General features: G+C 49.8%; 1 protein-coding gene across 1 annotated transcript; it reads right to left on the bottom strand.

Moving 5' to 3' along the window:
• Nucleotides 1-311: 311 nt before the first annotated feature.
• MOGAT2 (monoacylglycerol O-acyltransferase 2) lies at nucleotides 312-19,077 on the bottom strand. The gene is made up of 6 exons (XM_087434018.1): nucleotides 18,975-19,077; nucleotides 13,598-13,776; nucleotides 4,474-4,678; nucleotides 3,947-4,121; nucleotides 3,101-3,300; nucleotides 312-1,678 (listed from the first exon to the last, which is right to left on the bottom strand). Exons 1-6 carry the CDS (start codon nucleotides 19,063-19,065, stop codon nucleotides 1,524-1,526), a joined length of 1,005 nt encoding a protein of 334 aa, XP_087290144.1. The 5' UTR covers nucleotides 19,066-19,077; the 3' UTR covers nucleotides 312-1,523.
• Nucleotides 19,078-27,793: the final 8,716 nt, after the last annotated feature.

The raw sequence follows: 27,793 nt of genomic DNA, 5'->3' as shown, positions 1-27,793 counted from the left end.
TCTCAAAATGCCCCCCACATTGTGGTTATTGGTGTGATCTGCTCCCAGAGGGAAAAGAACCTGCTTCCCCGCTGGAAGGTGAGGGGATTCACAAGTATGGTCCTACCCAGCCATTCTGTCCTCTCACTATTTTTTTTTAAAGATTTTATTTTTTTATTTTTTTCCCCCCAAAGCCCCAGTAGATAGTTATATGTCATAGCTGCACATCCTTCTAGTTGCTGTATGTGGGACGCGGCCTCAGCATGGCCGGAGAAGCGGTGCGTCGGTGCACGCCCGGGATCCGAACCCGGGCTGCCAGCAGCGGAGTGCGCGCACTTAACCGCTAAGCCATGGGGCCGGCCCTGTCCCCTCACTATTGATGCAGGTCCCAAACCCGGGAATCCAGAATTCTCATCAGGGCATCTGTCCCCATCTTGCCTACCGTGCAGACACACACACATGCACGCCTCACGTCTGGTCTTCGTTCTCTGGACTGGTCTGCAGTCTGTCTTTATGTATCCTTGCCCCTTCTTTCCCAGCAGAACAGGGCCAGACATGGTAAGCATGGTGGACAGATCAGGAAGGAAGGGGTAACTTGGCATTCCCTGGCCCACTCTGATCCACCTTCTGGAAAGGTAAGACAGGGCCAGGCTGGGGGTCAAAGGCAAGGCTTTGACCAGCCCTCTTGGTTGGGGGGTGGGGAGGAAGAGGAGAAGGCTAAAATAGAATCCTTTCATTTACTGAACTGACTTTTACGGAGCTGCCTTTTTGTGCCAAGATCAGGGGCTGACGTTATGAAGGACGAATAAGAGGTGCCCTTGTGACCTCTCAGCCTATGAGATATCAGAGCTGAGACTCAGACATCATCATAGTCAGTCGGGGAAACTGAGGTGCAGAGGGAAAGTGAAGAGGCCTGCTCACAGTCATACGGCCAGTGACAGAGTGTAATTCTCCTTACCCACCTCCAGTCCCCTCTGGCTGCCACTCCAGAGCTCAGAGGACCCAGAAACTCGAAGCTCCCTAGGGGGAATGCAGGGCCTTCATGGCCATCCTCTCCTCTCCAGCTCAGGCAGGGAGGAGCTGGGACATCCAGGGTGAGGATGAGGGAGCTCGTAGGAGAAGCGGGTGGGGCTGGTGGCTTCTTCTGTGCTGTCACTCAAGGTAGAGGAAGAAAAATCTGGTAATTGGTTGCTGCTCTTTTTTTCCTGCCCGTTGAGTGACATTACAACAGAGGACAGAGACCTCAGAAATCATTCTCTTCCAGCCCTCTCTCCCGTTTCACATATGAGCAGACCAAGAAGAGGAAGAATCGCAGAGGTTTCATAGCAGGAATGCAAATCACCAGTGCCGGAGTCTGGTCTCCTCGGCCACGTTGCTGACTGTGACTTGGGGCCTGGCACGGGTCGGATTCATAGGAGTCTGGGAAGGCTCTGGAGATACGCTCAACAGATGCCTCCAGGAAGCCTTCCCAGATCACGGCACCTCCCGCTGGGCTCCCTAATGCCAGCCCTACCCTTTGGGCAGCCCCTCCTCTGGGGAGGCGCTCAGCAGAACTCCAGGTGTTGGTCGATGGGGACATTGTACTTGAGCTTGTGGGCTTCAAAGAGGTCGCACAGCTCCTTGATGTAGCGCTGGTGCAGCCTGTCCACCTCCTCCTTTGAGGGCTCCAGTGTCTTCTGCACCGCGATGGGCTTCCCCACTGCAAGACACAACGGTGGGCGGTGGCTCAGAGCAGGAACCACCAGGGTCGCAGGGGCCCTTGGGGAAGGTGCCCACCCCGGGGTGATTCCCGCAGAAAAGTGCTCTTACTGCCATCCCTTTCCACACAATTTCAGGTGACAGATTCTAAGATGTTAGAGAAACTCCAAGATTCTGATATAACAACAGCAACATACCAGGCAATGTGCTGAGTGCTTTACATGCATTATCTCCTTCTATCCTCATAACAATCCTATAGGGACAGAACCTGTTATTATTCCCATTTGACGGGTGAGGCAGTGGGGCTCAGAGAGGTTAAGTAACTTTTCAAGGTCACATGGCCAAGAAGAGTCAGTGCCTGCTTTCAAACTCTGGGGGTATGCTCTTAATCTCCAGGCCGTATAGTTCTGGGAGTGTAAGATGCCACGATTCGAAGTGTCTGTATTTCTGGGATGAGGTGCGCCCACCGCCCAGACAGCTCTTCCCCTCTCTCCCTCCATGCTGGCCTGCAGCGCCCCCCTCATTCTAGGGAGGAGTCAGGAAGGCCCTAACCTCCTTCCTCTGGCTCTGCCTGGCTGAGAAGACAGCTCCTCTGCCTTCTCGTGGGAATAGCTCTGGAGGCAGCAGCAGTATGAACATTCATAAAAATATTGTCACACAACACAGGGAAGGTCATGATTTAGGGGTTTCACCAAGTCTGTGCTCAACTAACAAATAAATGGGTGGATGGAGATGAATGGACCTCTCTCTACAGGCTTTGTCAGAGGAACCTAGTTGGAATCCAAGAAGAAAGCAAACGAGGGATCCAAATAACCGAAAAAGATGGTGCTAAGTCCATGCACTAAGGCTCATGCCCATTATTTATAGGAAAATCCCTCAGATGCTAATTCATAGCCTGTTGATTGCTACTTTACACACAATTCTAACAGACTGGGAATGCCCTTCCCTTGTATCCACCTTCTTCAAGCCTTATTAGATCCTCTGGGTCAGAATTAAACCCTTCTTCTCTGGCATAATAAAAAGTCAACTAGATCCTAATTCAAACCTCAACTTTGTTACTCAAAGGCAGCGTGATCTTTTGGAAGTTGCTTAACTTCTCTGAGCCTCAGTTTGCCATCAATGAAATAGAGAGAATTGTCCTGCCTTGAAGGTTGTTGGATAAACTGAGCTGCTGCATGTAAGGGAGCCAGTACAGAGCCTGGCACACACCAGGGGCTCAGTAACCAGTAGTGACTATTGTTTTTTGCACCTCTGCTATGGTTCTCATCCCACACTGCCTTGTATAGGGGTTATCTGCTTGTGTGTCTGTTTCCCAGTCTAGAATGTGAGCTCTATGAGGGCCCATCTCCATGTCCCCTTGCAGCACACAGACCAGGCCCCTTTCCCTGTAGCCTACTCCCTCCCAGCTGGGGTCTTGGCTCACCCACAGTGGTGATGGGCCGGCGGTAGGGCATAAAACCAAAGCTGTACTGGAAGACACCACGGCCACGGATGAGCGGGAGGGAGAAACCCATGATCTTCTGCAGCTTGTTCTGGATTCTGCGCAACCAGGAGCCAGGCAAGTTCTCAACCTGGTGAAATAGGTCATTCTCCCCAAAGGAGAAGATCGGCACCAGAGCTGCCCTGAAGGGAAAGAGGAGAGAGGGCATGTGGGAGGCCCTGAGGAAGGCCCAAACTGGTCACCTACTACCTGCAGGGACCCATTGACCAGGAAGTGGAGGTGAGGACAGAGCCCTGGGCCAGAAGTAGGAGGCCTGAGTTCTCTCCCAGAGCTGTCATGGCCTCACTCTCCGACCTTGGGCAGTTCCTGGCCCCTCTTAGGGCCACAGCCTCCTGGTTCCACCATGACAAGTAGAGCAGAATGCTTCAGAGTGCTCCCAGATATGAAACATCCTCAAAATTTCTTGAAAAAAATCTCTCCTGCTCCAGCTGGCTTATATTCCACAAAGATGCTTCAAAGTGGGAGAACAGCTCTGCGATACACCCCAAACTCCATTCTCCCAGATCCCAGAGGTCTCAGATCAAGTGCCAGCTTTGGGCAATATGTCCCGTCCCACCTAGTCCCTTTGATCACCAAGTGTCCCTTCTGGAATCTTTTCTGGGTATTTGGGCATGAGACAGTACATCTCTCATCAAAATATAATCTTCATTGTGAACGGACTGAGAATCTCCCTGCCAAAATAGAATCTGTAGTAGTCTCTGCTGTCTTCCCACCAAAATATAATCCTTGCCAATCTCTAGCTGAACTGAGAGTGCCCTTCCCAGATACCCGTGCAGCAGGGCAAGCTTCACGAAGCCCTTGCGGTTCCGCAGCAATAGCTTGTAGGCTCCAGGCCTCGCGTTCAGTGCCTCCTGGGCACCCCCTACAACAATAGCCAGCAGGTTGCCACCATCCTTCCTGTTCAGAATGTAATCAGCGCTCTCCTTGTCTGATGTGACCAGCCCTGGGGAGAGAGGAAGGTGGTGAGGTATGGGGTGAGGGGCAGGGACTGTGGGGGTGGATGTAGCTCAAGAAAGAGATCACCAGCAGTGTCCACCGAGGCCTGGGTCCCACACCCCACCCACTCTAGCTGGGACTTCCCTGAGGACTGGAAGTGAGTCCTTTGCCTCTTCTTCACCCTCTCACCGAGCTCATTGGCCTAGCACAGCACTGTAGGAAGCACTTCCTTGGGTCTAGCCTCCTTCTCTCACTGCACATGCTCTTCGAAGAAGTATAGAACAGCCCTTCTCCCCAGATCCCTCCTCCAGTGCCTCCAGCCTCATCTTCCTGGGCTATTCAGGGGTGGGAAGACTCACCTGCCGACATGATGTAGTCCCTGAAGAAGGGGGTCCGGAACCACAAGGGCAGCATCATCAGATGAGGACGGATGCCCGGGAAGAGCGAAGGGAAGCCCGTGCTCTCAGTGCACAGATTGACAAAGGCTCCAGTGACCAGGACCCCGTGGGGGTGGAAGCCAGCAAGGTAGTTCTGGGAGGGGTCCAGCTCCGCGGTCTTGACCAGCTGCAGGGACAGCAACCTGGTGAGCCAGGCCTGGACCTGCGCGCCAGCCCTGACTCTGCCACTCACTTTTGTGCTCTTGGACGAGTTGCTCCCTCTTTCTGAGCCTCAGGTTCTTAGGAAGATTGAGACGTGGTGTGTGAATGTGCCTGGTGATGACGCGCTGCTGGCTCTGCTGCCGGCTGTGGACAAACTGCTCCCCTCTCGGGCTCTTCGTCTGTAAAATGGAGACGTGGGCCCTCTCCCGCCTACCTCAAACAGGACTGCTGAAAAGCTCAGGTCTGAGCATGCCCTGGAATTACCAAGGCTACAATATGACAGGATATAATTTGAAGGCACCAAAGAGCCACACAGGGGCACCACCGTGCTGGAAGAGCCCCATTTTAACAAAACTCCATATAAGAAAAATTCACACTTAAGACCTGGGAGCCAGCATTCACAAGATCTGTCAGGAGCGGCATCCTGCTAGGTTGAAAGAGCATGCAGACCAGGAGGGCGGCTCTAGTCCTGTTTACCCTGCTGTACAACGCAAGTGTCTCCCCTGTGGCTCTCTGCTTCCCCCACGCCAGACCTTCATTGCCCACTCTTTCCCCGGCCACGGGCAGCTCTGCTGGCACAGCGACTTGCCTGGGTCTGGTCAGGCTTGCATCATGGAAGGTGTCGCAGGGAACACTAGACATTGTCGACTGAGTGGGAGAGGAGAGCCGTTTGTCATTAGCAGCTTCTGTGAAGTGGAGTGAGGGTGGAGGGGGCAGGAACTGCATCAACAGATGCTGTTCCCTGCTGGTTACTGGACAGGCTGCGATGTAGCCAAGTCAGCAATTATTGCTGTGGGCAGTGACTGTGTGTGTGTGTGTGTGTGTGTGTGTGTGTCTGTAGTGGGGAACTGATCCCTTCCCCACCCTGCCAGGAACCACAGGGCCCACCCTTTACAGTGCCCTGCTCTCTGGGAGCCACAGCCACCAGAGTTTGAAGGCCCCAGGGCCTCTGTCCCAAGTCCCAAGCCCCTTGCAGGAGGCTCCCTGATAGGACTGCCCAGGCCGTGTAACCTGCACTCCCAGGCTGGGGTGGCCCTTTCCACTGTGGCTCAGCTTTGCCAGGGTGTAAGTTCATCCTGTCATCAAGCTGCAACTTTCAGTGGGTGACTCCCTAAGGACTCTTATTGCTGTTTTAGGGGCCACAGAGGCCTGGCTGCTTGCCCTCAGAAAAGCCTCGAGGGTCCTGGGGGACAGCAGTGGAGCTCTTAGCCTGTCTGCCCCATCTGGGCTGAACAGCCCAGACTATCCTGTCCTTGACTTCGACTTGGTCTCTGCAAACTGCCACACCCCATACGCCCTCCTGGTTATCCACTGAATCTTTGCAGAAAGGCTGCAGGGGCCACAGGTGGAAGGGCCATTGTCTCCTAGACAATGACAAACCTCTTCCAGTCATGCAGTGGGGGATTTATTGATGTGGAAAAAAAAAAAAAAAAACACAGAGCAGAGAAATCTCTGGTTATTCTCATTGGGAAAGGTGCTTTCTCGGGAGCCCATCCGGTGGTTTCTTTAAAAACATACCTGGCTCCCTGCTCTGCAGCACTTGCTTATGATTCCTCTTTGTCAGCCAGTGGGAAGGTAATGTTGTACAACCTCCATAAAGGTGATTTGGCAATATGTATCACAACCAAAAAAGGTAACGGACGTTTTAACCCAGCAACTCGCTGCTGAGGAATTTAGCTACAGAATTTCTCACTCTTGTGCAAGATGACGTCTGAACAAGATTACTAACCGCAGCGTCATTTTTGGGTAATATCAAAAACTTAGCATCCACTCAAATGTCCGTTCACAAGACCTGTTTAAAGAAATTATGAAACATTCACACGAGGGATGACTGTGCAGCCATAGAGAAGCATGACACAGCTCTTCCCGTCCTGATGCGGGAAGGTGGCCACAGTCGCTTGTTAGGTGGAAAAGCAAAGGGCACGATGATGCCTGTAGAAGGTCACCAGCTGTGCCGAGAGGGAAACCCACATTTGCTGTGTGTGGATTCACCAGACACTGGCCGTCAGGGTGGCCTCTGGGGAAGCAACTGGGGAGATGGCAGGTGAAATGGGATGGGGCTTTTTTACTACACACCCTTTTGTCCCTTTTGAATTTTGAACAAGATTGTATTACCCATTTTAAATAAACAATGAATGAATGAATGAATGAAACGGATAAAATAAATGAACAAATGAATGAAGTAATGATTATCCCCTTAATAAAGAAGGCTTTGTGTGTAGAGAAATATCCTGGTGAGGGTGAGGGCCTGTGTCGAGGCAAGTGTGCCAATACTGGCACATGCATCTACATGGGTGTGTCCAAGTGTGCACACTGGTGGGGCCATCGCTGTCTCACTGAGGCCCAGTCTGCGCCTCCCCAGACATGGTCTCTACTGCTGTCTTTCTGTGCTGACCTCCTCTATCTGTCCCCTGTGGTATCACACCATCACCGTGAGGGCCTTGAGAATAGAGACCACCTGCCTGATGCACGTCTTGTCCCCTTGCAGGCCTGGAGCAGAGGAGATGCTCTGGAAAGACTGTGGAGTGAAGGAAGGAAAGCATGACCTCATGGGTGGAGAGGCTGATCAGCCTGCCTTGGAAGGAAGGCCCCCTGCCCTTGATCCTGTCCTGATGTGTCACCTCAGTTCTACTAGCAGGGAAAAGGACTCTGAGCTGGGAGTCAGGAGATCCAGGTTCTGCCACTGGCTCATCACATGACCTTTGCCAGGCCCCTGCCCTCTCTGTGCCTCAGTTTCTCCTCTGTCCCACAGGACAGTGATAATGCCTCTCTGGCAGGGTTGCTACTGGGTTCAGGGAGGTTCAGGGAGGTAAACAGAGGGGAAGGTTTGTAAAGTTCTGTGCTCTCTGTCTTGCTCCCTCAGTTCTCTTAGAGGAGGGGTGTGTGACTGCACAAAGATGGATGCTGTCTGGGGAAAGCCTTCTCTAGGGGCATGGCCTTGAGGGCTGGGCTGGGCACCAGGCAGGGGGGGCTGGCAAAGGGGACGGCCAGGCTAGGCTAAGCTCTGGGGTTGCTATTTTTTTATTGATAAAATTCATACACCACCAAATTCACCCTTTTAAAGTGTGTAATTCAGTGGTTTTAGTATATTTAAAAGATGTGCAATCACCACCACTATTTAATTCCAGAGCATTTTCAACACCCCGAAAAGAAACCCATATCCATTAGCAGTCTCACCTCTTTCCCCCAGCCCCTGGCAACCACTAATCTATTTTCTGCCTCTATGGACTTGCCTATTCTGGACATTTGATATGAACGGAGTCACAAAATATGTGGCCTTTTGTGTCTCTTCTTTAACTTAGCAGAATGTTTTCAAGGTTCAGCCACGTTGCAGCATGGATTGGTACTTCATTCCATTGGTTCGGTGGAATACTATTCCATTGTGTGGATAGACCACATTTTGTTCGTCTGTCTATCAGTCGATGGACATTGGCGTTATTTCCACCCTTTGGCCATTACAAATAATGTGGCCATGAATACTTGAGTACAAGTCTTTGTGAGGACATGTTTTCAGTTTTAAGGGCATTGCTACTTTGAACCCCAAGACCCTTGCCTAGAAGACCACAGGCCTGCAGCAGGCCCTCCGTGAGAGGGCATCTGGACCTTGGGTGGGAGGGAGGACAGCGAGGGGCTATGTCTCTACCATGTCTGCCCAGTCCCATCTCTTGACAAAGGCCCGTGTGCCCTCTCACACCCCTGGGGCGACCCAAATGCCTCAAGAGCCCACTGTCCTGATGGCTCCTTTATGGTTCATGAAGCACCCACACCACTAGCCTCTTTAACCACGGCCCTCGGGAGGCTGGCTGCAGTGTGAGAGCCCCCATTTGACGGCTGAGTGAACTGAGATGCAGAGGGGTAAGTGACCTGCCCAAAGCCACACAGAGGACCCGAATCTGAGTTCCGCCATCTCCTGTGGAGAGCACCAGGGAGAGCCAGGAAGCCTTTGTTCCAGACCAAGGGAGATACCCCGAGACTCAGGACTATCTCTGGGGCCTTTTCATTTCTTGTCAAACTTGGAAAGTCCGGGACTCTCAGACTTCCTCTTCCAGTAGAAGGCGATTCTTGCATCAGCAGCCTGCCTCTCCCTGCTCCGGGGTCTGGCCCTGGAGAAACAGTTCATGACCTATTTACGTATTTCTGTTACTTGGCGGGTCAAAGTGTGGGGCAAGCAGGGTCTGATGCAGTAGGTCCAGATCTGGCCTTAGGCATCTGGTTTGTGACAAATTTCCCAGGGGATTTCGATATACACCAATGTCACTGTAAAGCATAGGAGTCCCCTTCCAGGTTCAGGCGGTTGGCTGTGTGTGTGTTTGTGGGGGTGTGTGTGTGTGTGTTTGTGGGGACTGGGGTCCTTCCCCGTCTCCTCCCATCACAACCAGATGGAAGGAAAGGCTCCTCAGTGGATAAGCTCTCAGCCCTGCCCTCTCACTATTCCACAGTCGTACACTCGTTGAACAGACACTCATTGACATCTGTGGATATATTCCCTTGATTCTAAGATGCACCTTTTTTTCACATCTTAAGATTTTGTTATTAAGATGCATTTGACAATTCTAATTGGAAAAACCTTTTTCTTAGTGGTACACAAAATACTGGTACATTTTACCATTGAGGGTATCTTAAAATTGAAGAAACCCAGTCTGTGCAGGCACTGAGAGCTGCACAGATGCCCGAGGTGGTGAACATTCCCAGCACCCACTGTGTGCCAGGCACCTTACGTACACCACCTCGCTCCATCCCCTGTTAACCTGCGAGGGAGGTATTGCTATCAATGCCCCATTTTACAGATGAGGAAACTAAGACACAAGGTTAATTAACCTCTCTAGGTCACATAGCCAGTAAAACGGTAGAGGCAGGATTGAACACAGGCAGCCTGTCTCCGTGTGTAGTTCTGCCGCCTTGTAGGAGTCCCCAAATGAAAGGTGCTGGGGGTTAATGGGGTGAAGGGTGCACTTCAAGTAAAGGAGCCAGCACATGTGACAGGGCTCACGCCTGGAGGACTCGGAAGCAGTGGGGGAAGGAGAAGCAGGCAAGGCGTGGGCAGAGGGCCAGAGTGCAGGGATCTGCAGGCCATGGCAAAAATTAGAGTTTATTCTAGCTGTGGTGAGAGTCACTGCTGTGTTCTAACACTGTATGAGGATTATTCTGGCCTCCATGTGGAGGATGGAGTGGAGCCGGTGTTGGCGGAAGTGGAGGTCAGATAAAGACGTGACTGTGGGCAGGACTAGGGAGTAGGGAGGAGAGAAGGTGAGACCTGGGAGGAGTCTGGGAGACAGGCCCCAGGCTCTAGAGCAGTGGTTCTCACCCAGGCTAGTTTGTCCCCCTCGCCCCCTCAGGGGACATTTGGTAGTCTGCAGACATTTTTGGTTGTCACCACTGGTAAAGGGCGGTGCTACTGGCATCTAGTGGGTAGAGGCTAAGGTAGACCCCCCCACACACAAGGAATCACTCAGCCTGAAAATGGCGATGGTGCTGAGGTGGAGAAAGCTACCTGGCTGGGAGAGGGAGGGGCAGGAAGGGCTGTGGAAGTGCACAGGAAGGGAGGCCCCCTGATCTCTGCTTGGCAGCCCCAGGGCGGAGGGGACCTCTGTGCCCAAGGCAGAGGTAGGACTCCCGGGAGGGTCACAGGAGACAGGCCCCAGCTCCACATGAAGGAAGACCTTCTCATAGGCAGAGCCCTCCCATAATGGAAGGGGCCATCGCAGGAGGAAGCGAGCACCCCGTCCAAGGGCTGTGTAAGCTGGAGTTCTGTCCTGGGTGGGTGGCTGGCCACCTGAGTCCCTCTGACTCAGGTTAAGAGATCTCAGTGTGCTGGGAGGTGGCCGGGCTGGGAGGGGTGACACAAAGTCCCTACAGCCTGCAGGCTGCAGAGGAACCAAGAGATGGTCCCAGGTGTGAGTGGGCAGGGTCAGGAAGGGGTCCCATGCTGCCCTGAGCCTGCAGCGCTGCCTGACACCAGGTCACAGGCCTGGCCACAGCACTTCGCCCCTCCTCAGGCCTTGGCCAGTAGAGACAGTGTTGGCTTCGGAATGATGAAATCTGAAACATTGCCTGATTCTCCACCCTCAGCTCTGTAGGAAGCCTATAGGATGAGTTTAGAAAGCTCCAAGACCTGGAAACAGGTTCCTAACTTTGCTTAAAATTCCACCACTAGACGCTAGCTTATAAAATCACAGTGAGAACCAATAGCAGCTCAGAAAAGCACACCCCTTTGACAGGAGAGCTCCAGTACAGCTGGGACTGCTGGCCTGGGCGTCCCTGCCTCTTGCCCACCCCAAGATCCCTGCAGGGCCCACACTGTAAAGGTGTGTGGAAGAGTTGGAGGGTCTCCTGGGAGACTGTGGGGAAGGGAACCTGCAGGCCACAGCACCCCCCCACCCCCGACAGGCTCCGGGCCTAAGTCAGGCAACTCAAAGTGCACATCATCTTGCCCTCTGCAGGTGGTAATGCAACAGGCCTGCTGTGGGCAACAATCCTGATACATTGTGCACATAGAATTTCTGCAGATCAAGTTCAGGGTCAATAGTGCAGAGGTTGAGAAACCCTCATTGAGAGGCACCTGGCGAGGGGAGGAGTAGGAAGGGCCGTGGGTAGGACAGGTGCAGAGCTGCCTCAGCACCATTTTTCTGGCAGCAGCTCCAGATGCAAAGAGACCAGATGCCGACCTTTGGAGGCCCTCGGCTGACTGGAAAACAGCCCCCTGGAGAACTTGCAGTTGAAGAGCCCCAGTTCTGTGGAATCGCCTTAGTGGCCTGGATACCTTATCCCTGAAAACCTCTCCAGCCTCATCCCAGGTGTGCCCTCTGCTGAGACACACTGAGCATCAGGTCTATTGCCCCAAAACCATATGGTGGCAGGCTCTGGGCCCGCACCTGTGCTGTTCCCTTCACAGGGCACCTTTCCTTCCCTGGTGAACTCAGGACTCAGCTTGCAGTGGGAGGTGAGACCACAGAGCCAGAATCCACAAAACTCGATCAGAGGCCAGAACCTGCTTCAGGTTTTCTTTGGCTTGGTGGCTGATGTCACACACACTCCCAGGCTAAGGCCACACTTTCCCATGGGAACTCTGACCTTCCTGGCACAGAAGAGCGAGCCCTGGCCTGGGAAGAGGAAGGGGAGGGAAGGGAGCTCAGAATCTCAAAGCTCAGAGGTCCTGGGATGGAGATGAGGGACTCTGCCCATGACATGCCCATGGCTCCTCTCGGGACCCAGCAAGCCCTGCTCGTGTTTGCTGACAAGACCCTGGGAGGGCGCCCTGCAGAGGAAGCAGATGTGGGGGGTTGGGAAGACTGCCCCCAACCTGGGTCCCTCGGGCTAGCTCAGCACTGCCCACTCGCTCTGCCCTTCAACATCTACCACCCATCATGAGCATGGAAGTCTCTGCTGGCCAACTTCCTGCCCTCTGCCCAGCCCCTGCCCCTGCCCCCCAATCTCACCCTTGCCCTTTTCCCAAGAGGCCCTGCTCACTGGGGTGCAATGGGCTCCTGCACCCCAGCTGTTGCTCAGCCTGTGCTAGTCCCTGCTGGGCCTCAGGACTCTCAGAAGAGAGCAAGGCGGAGCCCTGACTCTGCTGCTGAATGCCCATGACTTGGGTGAATTATTTAACGTCTATGAACCTGTTTCCTCCACTCTCTCCCCCTTTACCAGCTGGGGACCTAATTCCTGGACGGGCAGAAAGAGATGGGGCTCCTGGAAGGGGTGGGAGAAGCCATGCAGGCGTGAAGGTCAGAGCAGCACGGCTCTGGCTATCAGAGTCCTCCCAGACCCACAGCCATGCCCAGGTCCCCCCAGAGTCCCCACTGACTCAGTAAAATCATACCAGCTACTAGTTTACTGAGAACCTGTGGGTACTTGATCTGCTGTCTCATTGCATCCACATAACCCAGTGACGTATTTGACATCGTCTCCACTTTACATATGTGGAAATAGGCTCAGAGAGACTGCGTAATTCACCCCAAGTCACACAGCTGGTATTAGAACCTAGTCTGTCTAGCTCCAGAGGCCACACTCTATACTTTCTTCTCTCCTGTTTCCAGAGGAGGGCCAGCTGCCCCTGGCTGGCACCTCTGTGTCCCTACTGTCTTCCCCATCCTGTCCCATCTGGCCAGTAAACCATCCCTGCCCAGCTGCTTACCTCCAAAGGTTTAGTCTGCCTGGGATTCAGTGAAGCAGCCGAAGGGTCTGTTCACTCAAATTCAGGGCTCTGCTTCACTCAGGACCAATCTTTGGGTCCAGGGTTAAGAGTCCACATGGCCCTGAGGTGCCCTGAGTCAGAGTCAGAGATTCAATGACACTCAGAGTAGGAAGGATCAGTGTGTTTACTGGATACATGGGGAAACTGAGGTTCAGAATGAGGCAAGGCCTTGCCCAAGACACATAACATACCAGAGTCAGGGGCAGGATAGAACCTGAGAACCAGTTCTGACCCTTTACCCACAGTTAATATGCAAACTGTAAAACCAGTAAAAGAACTTACTGTGTGACCTTAGTCACACCTTTGTCTCTCTCTGGGTGTCAGTCTCCTCATCTGATGGAGGGTGGGGCCAGATGGTCTCTTAGGACCTTGAGTTTATTACCTTCACCCCCAAACTTGGGCTGCTGAAGGGTTTACGCCTGTAAGATACATCCATGTGCCAGATTATATGCCCCACAGAGCTCCTGCAAATCCTATACATTCATCAGTCCTCATATGGCCCCACATCCCTGCAGGTGGGAAACCACAGCCAGAGAGAAGCTGGACCCTTTCCCAGGCCACACAGTGGTGGAAGCCCCGCGCCTACCTCCCAGCCCAGTGTTCTGCTCACTGCACACAGGGCCACACTTCCCCCATGGCGATGTGGGGCACTACAGCCCTGGCCATGCCACAGCCAGACCCAGTACTCACCGAGATGGGGAAATAGTCCCTCATGTGCTTCCAGATGACCCAGCGCCTTATGGCCTGGCTTCGCCTGCCCCCCTGCCATGGCTTGTCTCGGTCCAGGTACCACCAGATAGCATACAGGACACTGAATAACCAGAATCTTGTGAACAGGAGGCCTATGAAGACCACAGTGCAGATCTGGGCTGGGGAGGGAAGCAGGAGCTGTCAGTGGTCAGAGGTGTGAGAAGAAGGGGGTGAGACTGCCCGGACCAAGCTCTCCCCATGTGCCCAGCACTGGCACTGTCCTGTCCAGCCCTCAGCCCCAGGAGGAAGAGATGAGCTTTCCATGCCTTCAAGGAGGAAGGAAGGCAGCCAGCCCAATGTCACACAGGAGCATGGATTTGAACCTAAGTAGGCCTAACTCCAAAACTCATTTTTGCCCCCTGCATCAGGCTGCCTTAGTCACTCCAATCCCCGCCCCCACCCCCACCCCCAGTATAGTAGTCTGCATTCACCAAGTGCTCAATAAGTGCCTGATGGACAACTGATTGTATTAACTGTTTCTAGTTTCCATCTTTTGGGACCTCAGAGAAAAAGGACACTCTTTCTGCCCAGCCTGCTTTCTGTCCACCCTCTGCCCCATCTTTCCAGAGATGAATCTGGCTAGATTCCTCCTCTAATTAAAGCCCTTCCATGGCTTTCCCATAACTTCAAGGCACAGCCCAGCAGCTCAGCCTGGCAGCCAAGCTTCCCAGGAGCTGGCCCAACCCCCTCCTGCTGCAGCCTCGCCTCCCCACCTCACACCCAATGCTCTGGCCAGAGTAAACTGCTCAGTGGTCCTACAACTCACTGAGCCCCTTCAATCTCTTAGCTTTTGCTCATTGTTTCCTCTGCCTGCAATGCCCTTTCCTGGTGAAGGAGGGAGGAAGAAAGAAATTAATCCCCGGCTGGCCCCCAGATCAGGGGTGCAGCAGGGCTAGGACCTGGCCCAGTGAGGAATTTCCCTCTAACCTATGATTCTGAATCCCTTGCTGCAGGCTAAGCCCAGCTTCATCTCAGGATCAGACGGTCTGTGGGTCGTCCCTGATCTGATCCCGATGGAGCATCCTTCCCTTAGAATATTGCTCCCTCCCCATCCTATTCCCTCTACTCAACACCATGCACTTATGCTCTTAAAGGTCAGCCTCCAGATGCGTATTCCATTTGAAAGTAGGGTGGACTGGGTCTGTCATTCCTGGCAGGTTTCCTGGAGGAGGAGACTTTTGACTCAGTCTGAACAGTAGTAAAATTCACCAGCCACATGATGTAGGTTGGGGCTCACAAATGTTCGCTTTACACACAGCACCTATGATGTGCCAGGTGCTGGTGGGACAGCAATGAACAACAGACAGAAACTCCTGCCCTTGTAGAGCTGACTTTCCAGTGTTGTGTTTGGGGCACTTTGTTTTTTAAATTTTTATTGTGGTAAAATATACATAACATAAATTTATCATCGTAACAATTTTTAAGTGTACAGTTCAGTGGCATTAAGTTCATTCACATTGTTGTGTAACTATCACTACCATCCATCTCCATAACTCTTTGCATCTTCCCAAACTGAACCTCTGTACTCATTAAACAATAACTCCCCATAACCACCTCCCCCAGTCCCTGCCAACCACATTCTATTTTCGGTCTCTGTGAATTTAAATATTTTAGGAACCTCATATAAGAGAAATTATCAAGTATTTGTTTTTTTGCAACTGGCTTATTTCACTAAGGATAATGTCCCGAAGGTTCATGCATGTTGTAGCACGTGTCAGAATCTCCTTCCTTTTCATGGCTGAATAATATTCCATTGTAGGTATATACCACTTTTTGTTTATCCATTCATCCATTGACGGAACAATGGACACTTGGGTTGCTTCCATCTTTGCACTTTATTTTAAAATACTATTGAATTAGTTATTAATAATGAAAAATGGGGAGGCTTCGCATACAAACCCCGACATCTGATGTCTCTTGGAAAACTGGAAGGAAGGGTAGCCCTGAGTCTCTATTCTCACGGGCAGCTCCTCCCGCCAGGCATTTCCCCCTCGATCCCAGACCCTCCGGTCAGTCAGTCACTGCTGTAACCAATGCTTAATCCTCACATCAGCTTTGCGGTTCCTGGAGGGGGCAGGAGAGGACCACCAACTGCTTGTGGCTTGGTCACCTTTGTGTTTGTCTTAAATGTTTTTTAATAAAAATTTTGAAAGAGTTGTAGAAGAGTGGGAATAAAATGCCACTATTTGTATGAAAAAGATCATTTGCACATATATGGTTGCACATGCATAGAGGATGGAAGGAGTCCCATGGATCTGGAGGAAGGAGACAGGATGGCAGGCAGATTGACTTAAGTCTTATTTGTTTTTTTCTATATTAAAAAATTTTAATGTGAAAAAAACAATAAAGAACTGCAGTGAGGGCCCTCTCCCCTTGGGCAAAATCAAGTCTGTGTGGGTGGTTCCCACTTTAAGAAAACCAGCTCTAGAGAATAAAAACAAATTGTTAATAGTGGCTACCTGGAGGGTAGGATTTTGAGAAGTCTTTTGCTTTTGGGATACACATTTTGTTTGAGTGTTTTACAGTAGTATGGATTAGTTTTGCAGTCAGAAAAAAAACGTTAGGAATAGAACACTGGGCATTTGCACCTGACCATAAAGACCTCTCCCCAACCTCACCATCCCTCTCACTCTGAGCTCCCCCTTCAACTCAGTCGGTCATTTAAAAAGGGAGACATTTTCTTTCACTTTATCCTCACAACTCTGAGAGGGAAAAATTTAAAACCCTATTTTATAAAGGTCTAGAGAGTGTATGCGATTTGGCTAAGGTCACACAGCAAGCTAGTAGGATGGGACCTGGGATTCAATCCTACTATTTTGGCTACATCATGCTCCCGTTCACTCATTCAACAAATATTTATCAACTCCAACTCTTCTAGGAGCTGGAGATGCAGCTGAGAACAAGACAAAATGTTTGAATGGAACTTAACTTGCTGCCGTAAGTGTGTGAGTTGCAGAGAAGAGGAAAGGAAACAGACGGTAAACAAGTAACCCATTTGGGAAGTATTTGGCTCTCAGCTCTGAGTCCTGGGGACAGGCCCTAGTTGACTTCTCTGGCCACTTCTTTGCTACTGCCCAAAATGCCTCCTCTAACTCCTGCGTGAACCAGCTCTTCAATCAATGTGCATCATCTTTATTCCTCCACTGGAAGCCCTTTCAATCCCGCCCTGTGGACCCCATCTCCTAAATCTCTCTTTTTCGGGGCTACTTCTCTCCACCTGCTGCCAGCCTCCCTAGACCAGGGAGGCAATCTTTTTCTTAAAGGGCCAGATTGTAAATATTTTAGACTTTGAGGCTCAAGACACAACTTGGAGGATATTACATTATGTGGGCACGTAATCATTTTAAATGCAACCATTTAAAAATGTAAAAAACGTTCTTAGCTCATGGACTGTACAAATACGAAAACAAACAGTGGGCTGGGTTTGGCCCATGGGCCATAATTTGGTGACCCCTGATCTAGATGGTGACTGCTCCCTGCCATCGGTCTATTCCCCACACCCCAAACACAGTAGATAGCTTGACTGCAGCCGCAGGGACCTTTAACACGCATATTGAACCCTGTCACGCCCCCATCTAAAGCCTTCTGGGGCTCCCTTCGCCCTCAGGATAAGGGATCAGGTAAAACCTCCTCCTACTGGCACCCCCTGGCCCAGATTCCTTTTCTCCATTGGCCTCCCTCTAGCCTTCCAGGCCCTGGGCTACTTTGACTTCTCTGTGCTGCTCCCGACATCCCCAGGCTCCCGGGCCAGGAGCCTGCAGGGCTGTGGGTGGGCACGGCCAGTCAGACACACTCCTGCTCACAAAGCTCACACGAGGCAAGCTGCACATGATGCCCTTCACTCCCTGTGACCCCTAGGCCACAGCCTGCCTGGCTCTGGGCCCCTAGTGCCCTTTGTCCAGGAGCCAGCCGACTTGCAGCCTGCCCTGGGCATAGAGCTCCCTCCTGTGCTCTCGCTGCCGGCCTCTACTTTGTAGTCCACACCTCCTCCACTCCCTCTGTCCTCTCTCCTCCCTCCTCCGTCCGTCTCCTTCCCTTTCCTCCTTGGCAATAGGAGGAGCCCAGGACTGGGGTCTACAGCCTGGGGCATTTAAGGCACTTAGTGTCTCTGCTCATCTGTGTAATGGGGATAACCAGGGATATTTAAAATGTTTAACGACCTTAGCATGGAGACGCAGATCAATCAGAAGGGATGCTGGGGGCAGAGTACTGGAGGGCCTGCTCTGCTGGGGGTGAATCCTTTAGCTGCAAAATAGTGGGGAGCTTCTGAGGGAGCACCTGGTGTATATGGTACGTAGTGTGTGTGTGTGCGTGTGTGTGTGTGCGCGTGCGAGCGCGCGTGACATGGCTGTTGACCAACCTGTCTGCCCATATTTTATGTATGTCCGTATTTTATCACGAGGATAGTGGCATCTGTGTACAGGCTAACACCAGCCCTGGGGTAGCAGTTCCCACTCAGTCTGGTGCCGGCAGATGAGATGCAGAATCCCACTGCTCCCAGTCCCTCTCTCTTCCCACGGTCCTGGGCCCTCCTCACAGACGTCCCCTTCAGCAGAGCTGGAGTTTGGGCCAGTGTGGGCTCCCTGGCCATGATGGATGTGTTCACCGTGGGGGGTGGGGTGGGCAAGAGGACCTAACCCTCCCGTGTGATCCCAGCCCCGGGCTAGGCCGAGTGGAGTAAGCACATTTCCTCATCTCATCCCACAGCAGCCCTGTGAGGTCAGCATGGTTACTCCCCTTCTGCAGATGATGAGATCGAGATATCAGGTGTGGGCCCACGAAGCTCGCACAGCTGGTCAGCTGCCCAGCCGGAGTCTGACCCAGTTTTGCCTGGTACCCCCTTTGCTCCCCAGTCCACTTTCAGCCCGCACCTCCTCTCCCCCTCCATTTCTTTCCCTGTTCCCCTCTTTCCCCACCCCCAAGTCTCAGTTTCCTCCTCTCTGAAAGGGAAAAAGGAAATCCATCCCCTCTGAGCAGGCTGAGAAGCCTGGAACTTTCCCACAGTTGCCTAGATCCTTCCCCATGCCACCAGGCAGCCTAAGGCAGGCTCTCTGTTCTAGTACTAAGGTGGAACCCACAGCCCAGGAAAGGTAAGTAACCTGGCCAAAGCCACAGATGATAGCTTCTACCCCACCCTACCCCCACCCTCCCACACCCTCCCAAGGCCTCTCGGCAGGCCCAAAAGGCTCTCTGGGCAGAGTTTCTGAGTGCAGCAAAGCCCCCTTCAGGATGAATGTCTTTTCGCCATCAATGCACTATGTGCACCCGGAGTGGCAGGTGCCCATGGTCTCCTGTCCCCAAGCCCAGCCCTCCTTACCCAGGACAAAGAAGGAGAAGACCCACTGCAGGACCGCAAAAGTCTGCAGCCTGCGCTCCCATGGCACAGACAAGGGCGCGATCTCCACCATGCTGGCTCCTCTGCCGGCTCCAGCTCCGGAGGCTTCTCTGAACCCTGGTGTGGTCCAAGGCACCCAGTGGTGTTTGTTGCTGCTGAAGGTTGTGTAAGCATTTGTGGGATGGGAGGAGGGTGCCCCGCCCAGCCTAGTCCAGCCCCAAGGCCGCCCTGCCCCACCCTGGTGGAGACCTGTTTTCTAGGAGAAACCTTTGAATCTCCCTGCCCTGGGCCCAGCTAAAGGAAGGAGGAAGAAAAGGAAATGTACAGCTCTTATCCAGGGGCAGTGGCCTCCTCAGGCAATGTCTTATCTGCTGGATCACCTTTCTCTCTGATTGCTCAAATGTTGCCCTCTACTTGGCAAATGAAGCCCCAAGTATAATTCAGTCCTGTCCTCTTCCCACCCAGTGATCTGGCTCCAATAACTGCCTCCTCTCTCCTGCCTGTCCTGTCTACTGCTTCCCCTCCACAAATAGGCGTAATAGCTCCCATCCAAAAATCCTTTGGCCCCACCCTCTCCTCTACCTCCTGCCCCATTTCTCAGCTCACCTACACAGCAAAACTCTTAGACGAGCTATCTGCATTCCACGCGTTCACCTCCCATTCTGTCCTCCCCTACTCCATACTTCAGATGCCGCTACTCCATGCAACTGCCCTTGACAAGTTCACCAACGGCCTCCGGGGCACTGAATCCAGGGGTCAAGTCTCAGATATCATCTTGACCTATCAGCAGCCTTAGACACGGTTGATCACTCCCTCTTCCTTGAGACACTTGGGACACCACACTCTCCTGGTTTCCTTCCTACCTCTCTGGCTGCTTCTTGGTCTCCTTTATGGCCCTTATCCTTCACCAGACTAAATGTATGAGCACCCTCCTGCTCCCCCAGTCCGTGGACCTTCTCTCTTCTCCCCACACTCACCCCCTTGGAGATCTCACCCAGGCTCACGGCCTTGTATTCTATCTACACAATTAGGCTTCCAAATCTGCATCTCCAGCTCTGACTTCCCCCTGGGGCTCCAGACTTGAATATCTAGGTGGCTACTTGGCATCTTCACTTGAAAGCCCGCTAGGTACCTCCATGAGAGCATGTCTAAAACTGAACTTGATTCCTCCTCACCTGCCCACAATGGCCTTTCCTCTGCTCTTTGCCATCTCAGTAAAGGGTGACTCCATTGACTTGGTTCCTCAGGCCAAAACCTTAGAGTCACAATAGACTCTTTCTGTCCCTCTCCATCCACATCTATCAGTTGGTTCTCCTAAATCCTTTTAAATGTGCACCTTGAATTGAAGTATAGCAAACATACAGTAAAACACACAAGTCCTGAGTGTGCAGAGTGATGCATTTTCACAAAGTGAACACACTCATGTAACTACCACTCTGATCAACAAATACAACAAGACAGCACCCCTGTGTCCTCGTCACTCCTCTGCTCCCTGGAGGTCATCACCATCCTCATCTGTTTTTGAACTTTATAAAAAGTGAATCTTACAATATATACTCTCTTGGGACTGGCTTCTTTGGCTCAAGATTATATTTTTGAGAGTCAGCCAAATTGTGTGTATTTCTAGTACATTTGTTTTCATTGCCATATGGGATTTCATTGTTTGACTATGTCACAATTAGTCCATTTTACTGCTGATGGGCATTTGAGTTGTTGCCTGATCCTGGCTAGTATGAGTTGTGCTGCTATGGGCATTCTTTTTTTTTTTTTCCAGCTTTCTTGAGAAATAACTGATATAAATCACTGTATAAAGTTTAAGGCATACAGGATGATGATTTGATTTATATATCTAGTGAAATGATTACCATAATAGGTTTAGTTAACACCCATCATCTCATATAGATATGACAAAAAGAAAAGAAAAGTAAATGTCTCCTTATGGTGAGAACTCGTAGGATCTACTCTCTTAGTAGCTTTCCTCTACATCACACAGCAGGATGGGTATTCTGTACACGTTTTGGTGCACATTTGTATATATTTCTGTTGAGTATGTGCCTGGGAATAGAATTGCTGGGTTTCCTGGTATAAAGCCATAGTTTTCCAAAGTGGTTGTGTCACCAGCTAGTGCCCCTATGTTCATTGCCACATTATTCACTATAGCCGAGAAGTGGAAGCAACCCAAGTGCCCATTGACTGATGATTGGATAAAGAAGATGTGGTGTGTGTGTATATATATATATATATATACACACACATATATATACATACACATACAATGGAATACTACTCAGCCATAAAAAAAGACAAAAATCGTCCCATTTGCAACAACATGGGTGGACCTGGAGGCTATTATGTTAAGTGAAAGAGAAAGACAAAGCCAGAGAGAGAAAGACAAACACTGCATGATTTCATTCATAAGTGGAAGATGAACTAACACATGGACAGAGAGAACTGTTCGGTGGTTACCAGGGGCCAGGTGGTTGGGGGGGTGGGCATAAGGGGGGAAGGATGAATTTATACAGTGACTCACAAACAATAACGTACAACTAAAATTTCACAATGTTATAAACTATTATGACATCAATAAAAAAATCAAAAGAAACTAGTTCGCAAACTTCAATGCAAATAAATTTGCATTCTTAGATGAAATTGAGATTTTCCTAGGGAAATACAATTTACTATATTGACTCAATTAAAGATAGAAAACTTAAGCAGATTAATTTCTATAGAAGAAATAGAGAAAATTATCAAGGAATTTCCCCACCAAAAAAAAGCACCAGGCCTGGATGGTTTCACAGGAGAATTTTACCAAATCTGTGAAGACTATATAGCCCCGATGCGCCATAAATTGTTTCAAAGCTTCTAGTTTCTTCCTTATCTAGCAAGTATAGCGTTGATATTTAAACTCAATTTTTTAGAAAGCAGCACAAAAAGAACTATAGACTTATTGAATTGCTTATGAATATTAATGAAAAATATTTAAATAAAATATTAGAAAACAATCCAACATCAATTACTATATACCATTAACAAGTGGGATTAGGGAAAACAGTAATATAATACATCAGATTAATAGATTTAAGAAGAAAATCATATGATTATCTCCATAGATGCTGAAAAAGCCCTTGACAAAACTCACCACAGAGTGAAATTGATGAGTGTCTCCTTAATATAATAAAATATATATACTTTGCTCCTAAAGCTAGAATCTTACTTAATAGGGAAATACTAGAAGCATTTCCACTAAGAATCAGCAATAAACCAAAGAGGCCCTCTACTATTCAACGTTGTACTTGGGTGTTAGGCAAAGCAGTTAGAGAAGAGAAATCAATAAGAGGCATAAGAATTGGGGAGAAAAAGAGTAAATCTACCCCTTGCAGATGATAAGATTGTGTACCTGGAAAGCCCTAAAAGTGTTTTATATTTGTCTTCATTTTTACTGTTTCTGGAGTTTTTCATTTCTTGGTGTAAATCCAAGTTTTTGTCTGGTATCATATTCCTTCTACCTAAAGAACTTCCTTTAAAGTTTCTTATGGCATAAGTCTGCTGGGAATTAATTCTCTTGGCTTTTGTTTGTCTAAAAATATGTATATTTTTGCCTTAAATTTTGAGCAATATTTTCACTGGGTATAGATTTTTGGTTTGACAACTTTTTTTCTTTCAGCTCTTTAAAGATACAATTCTTTGTTCTTCTGTGTGTAATGTATCTTTTTCTCTGGCTGCCTTGAAGATTTTCACTTTACCTTTGGTTTTTAACAGTTTTATTTTTATTTTATTTATTTATTTATTTATTTTTTTATTTATTCATTTTTTTCCCCCCAAAGCCCCAGTAGATAGTTGTATGTCGTAGGTTCACATCCTTCTAGTTGCTGTACGTGGGACTCGGCCTCGGGTTGGACGGAGAAGTGGTGCCCTGGGGTGCGCCCGGGATCCGAACCCAGGCCGCCAGCATCAGAGCGCGCGCACCTAACCGCTAAGCCACGGAGCCTGCCCAATTAACAGTTTTAATATAATGTGTCTGGAATAAAAAAAAAATTATCCTGTTGAGATTCTCCATGTTCTTGGATCTATGGTTTCATAGCTTTCATTATTTTTGGAAAATGTTCAGCCTATCTCCTTAAATATTTCTTCGGCTCTGTTATTTCTTCTCCTTCTGAGGTTTTAATTATGTGGATGTTAGACTGTTTAAAATTGTACCACGGCTTTTGAATGCTCTGTTCTGTGTGTTTATTTTCAGTGCTTTATCTCTTTGTGTTTCAGTTTGGGTAATTTTTATTGACCTATCTTCAAGTTCACTGCTCCTTTTTTTTTGGATGCGTTGAGTCTACTGACGAGCCCAGAGAAATTCTTGTCTCTGTTTTTTAGTTCTAGCGTTTCCATTTGACTCTTTCTTACTACTTTCATCTCTGTTCATTTCAACACTAGGTTCTCAGCACAGCAACCTGCCTATCTTTGAGACACACACACACACACACTCCCTTGGTCCTATGTTCGCCTATGTTCCTCATCAGCAAAGCAGCTTCCTCTACTCCCGCCCTTCTCCATGGGTCTCCATGGTTTGGCTGCACAGCTCCTGTCAAGTGGCTGTCTCCATACAGCCACTCCCCCAGGCTCCAGTGATAGGTCCCTCCTCTTGCCCTTTCAAGCCCACAAGTGGCAAGACCTCCCTGGTCTGGCACATAGTAGACACTCAAATATTTATCAAATAAATGAACGACTTAATTAAAGTATCAGAGCATAAAGTGCTCGGAAAATTGAGGGAGCTAAGCATGGATTGGGAATTAAATTAGGGCCAGTTGGTAAAGGCCTTGAATGCCTCAGAGCTCCCAGCCAACAGGCTGAATTGTCCAACGAGAAATAACCAAATGGACCTAAGACCCAAGCCAAGTGCTGCAGGTGGGTGCTGTGCAGAGGCCTCCATCAGCTGCTGGGTGCTGAGCCCCCACCTCTGTGGGAAAGGCCCTGCCTGCTCTGCCGACCTGGTGGCCTCTTGCCTTTAGTAAAAGATGAAGGGAACCTTTTTTGACAGTTTGGGCCTAAGAGCCAAGGATTTCTGTCTGTGCTGCTGGCACAGAAGAAAGACATGGAGTGGTCCCTGCTCTGCTCCTCATTCCCTGGGTGACCTTGAGGAAGCACAGATCCTCTCTGGGCCTCAGTTTCTACAGGTGTAGAATGGAGGTGGGGTTAGAGCTACAGGGGAAAGAATTGACATTAAGGACCTACTCTGAGTTGTCTTTTATACTAATACCCATTAAAGAGCTGGCATTTTTGAGTGACTACTCTGAAGTAGACAATCTCTGTGCATATTTCACTTAATTCCCAAAGCGGCCCTATGAGGTAGGTGCTGTTGGTATCTCAACTTACACACATGAAAACTGGCATCTCATGTAATCCTCACAACAACCCTCCAAAGTAGAGGTGGGTCCCATCACAGCTCTGAGGGTGCAGTGACCTCTCTGGGATCTCACAGTTCACAGGAGGCAGAGCGAAGGTTCAGTTTGGGTCCTTCTTACTCCAGAGCCTTGTTTCCCCTATGCCACACTCTCCATTCCATGATTATAACTGGTTTCCTTTCTCGAACAGTCCGTGAAATCTTCAAGCTCAGGAATTCTGTGTCTTCGTATGAGAGAGAGAGTCTAGCGCGGAGAAGATGAGGGGAAAGTTTTGATGAAAGATACAGAAGAGGGGAAAAGTGAACTGTGAGATCCCAGAGAGGTCACTGCACCCTCAGAGCTGTGATGGGACCCACCTCTACTTTGGAGGGTTGTTGTGAGGATTACATGAGATGCCAGTTTTCATGTGTGTAAGTTGAGATACCAACAGCACCTACCTCATAGGGCCGCTTTGGGAATTAAGTGAAATATGCACAGAGATTGTCTACTTCAGAGTAGTCACTCAAAAATGCCAGCTCTTTAATGGGTATTAGTATAGAAAGATACAGAAGAGGGGAAAAGAGGGAAAGAGAAAGAGGAGAGCCAGCAAACACCAGCCGTGAGGAGGCGCTCCCTCTGCTGGTCATTCTGAGAAGCTGCGGGCAGGATGGACTTCCTTTCTAGGGCGGAGCGGCGAGAGATCGGAGGAGTCTGGGTGATAGGCAAAGCTGTTGAGGGGGATACACTCACTTACAGAGGTGGCTGAGGGATCGCTTGCCACTGGCTTTGGCTGGAGAAGAGCTAGTCTGTCCCTTTGCGGCCTTGTCAGGATGGAGAATTCTGAGCCCTCTTAGGGCTGTGTCATCTGCTGAGTCCCTGCTTGTGTGTCCTGTGCGTTGCAGTCTGGTCCTCTGAGGAAGAAGTATCATCTCAGTTCACGTAGGAGGAAACAAACTTGGAGAGGTTAATCAGGTTTCCCCAGCTCGCCACATGAACATGACCTTTTCTGTCTGTTTTTGTTTGTTTTAAGACCATTTTGAACCCACCTAAGTCCTGGCCTCTTTCTCCCTTCATCCACACTCTCTCCCTGGGTGATCTCGCTCTTGGCGTGGTGTTTATTTTTTACTGAGGTCACATTGGTTTATAACATCATGTAAATTTCAGGTGTACATCATTATATTTAGACTTCTCTATAGACATCGTCTTCACCGCTAAAAGTCTAATTTCCATCAGTCACCGTACACGTGTCCCCCTTTACCCTCTTCACCATCCCCCACCCCCTTCCCCTCTGGTAACCACCAATCTGTTCTCTGTATCTCTGTGTTTTTTGTTTATCTTCCACATATGGGTGAAATCCTACGGTATTTGTCATGACATGGTTTTAACCCTCATCTGTGCGTGATGAGTCCTTAGTTTATCATTCCAACCTTTACCTCTCTTCTGGGTTCCAGATTGCCAGCCTGATATTTGCACTTGGATATCTCAAAGGCATCTTACACCTACCATGTTCAAAGGTGGACTCTCGGTCTCTTTCTCACCCCCAGTACTATATTCCTTAAGCTCTCTCAATCTTCTCCCTCAGAGAAAATGGCACCATCATCTACCCTGAGGCAGAAACCCAGGAGACATTCTAGATTCCTCCCTCACCTATCCCTTTACCTTTAGCCCATGAGCAACTCCTGTCACTTCTAGTTCCAAAATCCATCTTGAACACCCCCACTTCTTCCTGTCTCCATTCTCCGTCTCCAAGACACCATGCCCTGCAGGGACTACTGTAGTAGCCTCCGTACTAATGGTCCTATTTCTCTTTAGATTTATTCACTCAACAAATAGTTGTCAAATGAGCACGTACTATTTACCAGGCACGGCTCTGGACCCTGGGAACACAGTGGAAGCAAGACTTGCCCTCTGGCTTCTTACAGTCTATTCTCCAAACAATATTGTTGTTGTTTTTAATTATGCAAATTCCCTGCTTAACACTTACACTTCTAAACTCTTCACCTTGGCCCACAAGCATCCTCCCACCTCAGGGCCTTTGCTCACGCTGTCCCCTCTGCCTGGAGTGTTCTTTCCCCAGCCTTTGTATTGCTGTCTCCTCCTCCTTCAGGTCTTGGTTGAAATGACACCTTCTCTGAACACCCTTTTATTCCCTCTCCTTGCACCCTGGACATTTCCTCCACAGCCCTGTATCCAAGGGTAGTATTAAAATCAATACGTTTGTACTTATACCTATCACATAGATGGTAAGTTCCTTTAGGGCAGGAAATGTGATTATATAATTTACCAAATCATACCCAGCGCCTAGCACCCAAAAGGTGCCCTTTATTGAATAAAGGAATGTGGGGCTAAGGCTTTCTCCTTCCCACTGTTGTCCTTCTGAGAGCTGAAGGAAGCACCTACTTCTCTGAGGTTACTTTTCTTCAGGCTAAACACCCCACAAAGTAGCATGGTCTATACAGCGCTGCCCAGACAGTGTTCTGTGGAAGGTGCTATCTCAGAAAGGTTTCATGTTGAGTAAAGTTTGGAGTGTCCCCGTACACAGCGTGATAAAGGCTCTGAGAAGTCCTGGTGTAAAGACCCCATTTAGCTCTCTTCTGCCCCGCTGTTCCCAACCTCTTTTGCCTAATTATTTGAATAAAATTTAATGAGAGACTAGGCAATCTCTGAGCTCAGGGGCAGTGCCAGGTTCCTGGAGTAGGGACTGACAGCCTGGGCCTTGGACCAGACAGGCTCCCAGGCTCTGAGTGTGGCTCTCCATGCCCTGGAGATGATGAATGTGCTGGGCACCTGTGGCAGGCTAAATAGTGGCCCTCAAAGATGAACACATCCTAACCCCCGGAACCTGTGAATGCTACCTTACATGACAAAAGGGACTTTGCAGATGTGATTAAATTAAGGAGTTTGAGATTATTCTGGATTAGTCTGTGTGATCCAGATGGGCCTGATATAATGACAGTAGTCCTCATAAGAGGGCTACAGGGGGGTCAGAGTCACAGGAGAAGGTGAAGTGATGCTGGAAGCAGAGATTGGAGTGATGCACCTTGAACACTAAGGAAGGGGCCACAAGCCAAGAATACGGACAGCCACTAGAAGCTGAAAAAAGCAACATAACAGATCCTTCCCTCAGAACCTCCAGAAAGAACCAGTCTTGCCAACACCCTGACTTTAGCCTAATGAAACTGATTTCAGACTTCTGACCTCCGGAACTGTAAGAGCATAAATGTGCGTTGTTTTAAGCCACTAAGTTTGTGATCATTTGTTACAGCAGCGATAGGAAAGGAATACAGCGCCCTGTGGGGAGCCAGTACTTCTTAGTGGTGAACTTTTTCTTTTTTCTTACTCTCCATGGCAGAACCTTTAGCCAATAATCTGTGTTCCGTGAGCTAGCCCGCCCCTCTCTCTCTGCCTAGACTGACTTTCTCCCATATG

Source organism: Ceratotherium simum, chromosome 7, assembly GCF_057802395.1.
Source record: "Ceratotherium simum simum isolate JZ-2026a chromosome 7, ASM5780239v1, whole genome shotgun sequence".
NCBI classification, from domain to species: domain Eukaryota; kingdom Metazoa; phylum Chordata; class Mammalia; order Perissodactyla; family Rhinocerotidae; genus Ceratotherium; species Ceratotherium simum.
Note: the sequence above shows the minus strand (reverse complement) of the source record. Positions and strands in the feature narration are given on the sequence as shown.

What these genes read in the sequence shown, in the direction of transcription:
- MOGAT2 (XM_087434018.1), bottom strand. Translation starts at nt 19,065, where the DNA reads ATGGTGGAGATCGCGCCCTTGTCTGTGCCATGGGAGCGCAGGCTGCAG. An exon ending in GGGACTATTTCCCCATCTCG is followed by an intron (nt 4,679 to 13,597) that starts GTGAGTACTGGG and finishes CTGTCCCTGCAG; the next exon opens with CTGGTCAAGACCGCGGAGCT. An exon ending in CCGGCCCATCACCACTGTGG is followed by an intron (nt 1,679 to 3,100) that starts GTGAGCCAAGAC and finishes TGTGTCTTGCAG; the next exon opens with TGGGGAAGCCCATCGCGGTG.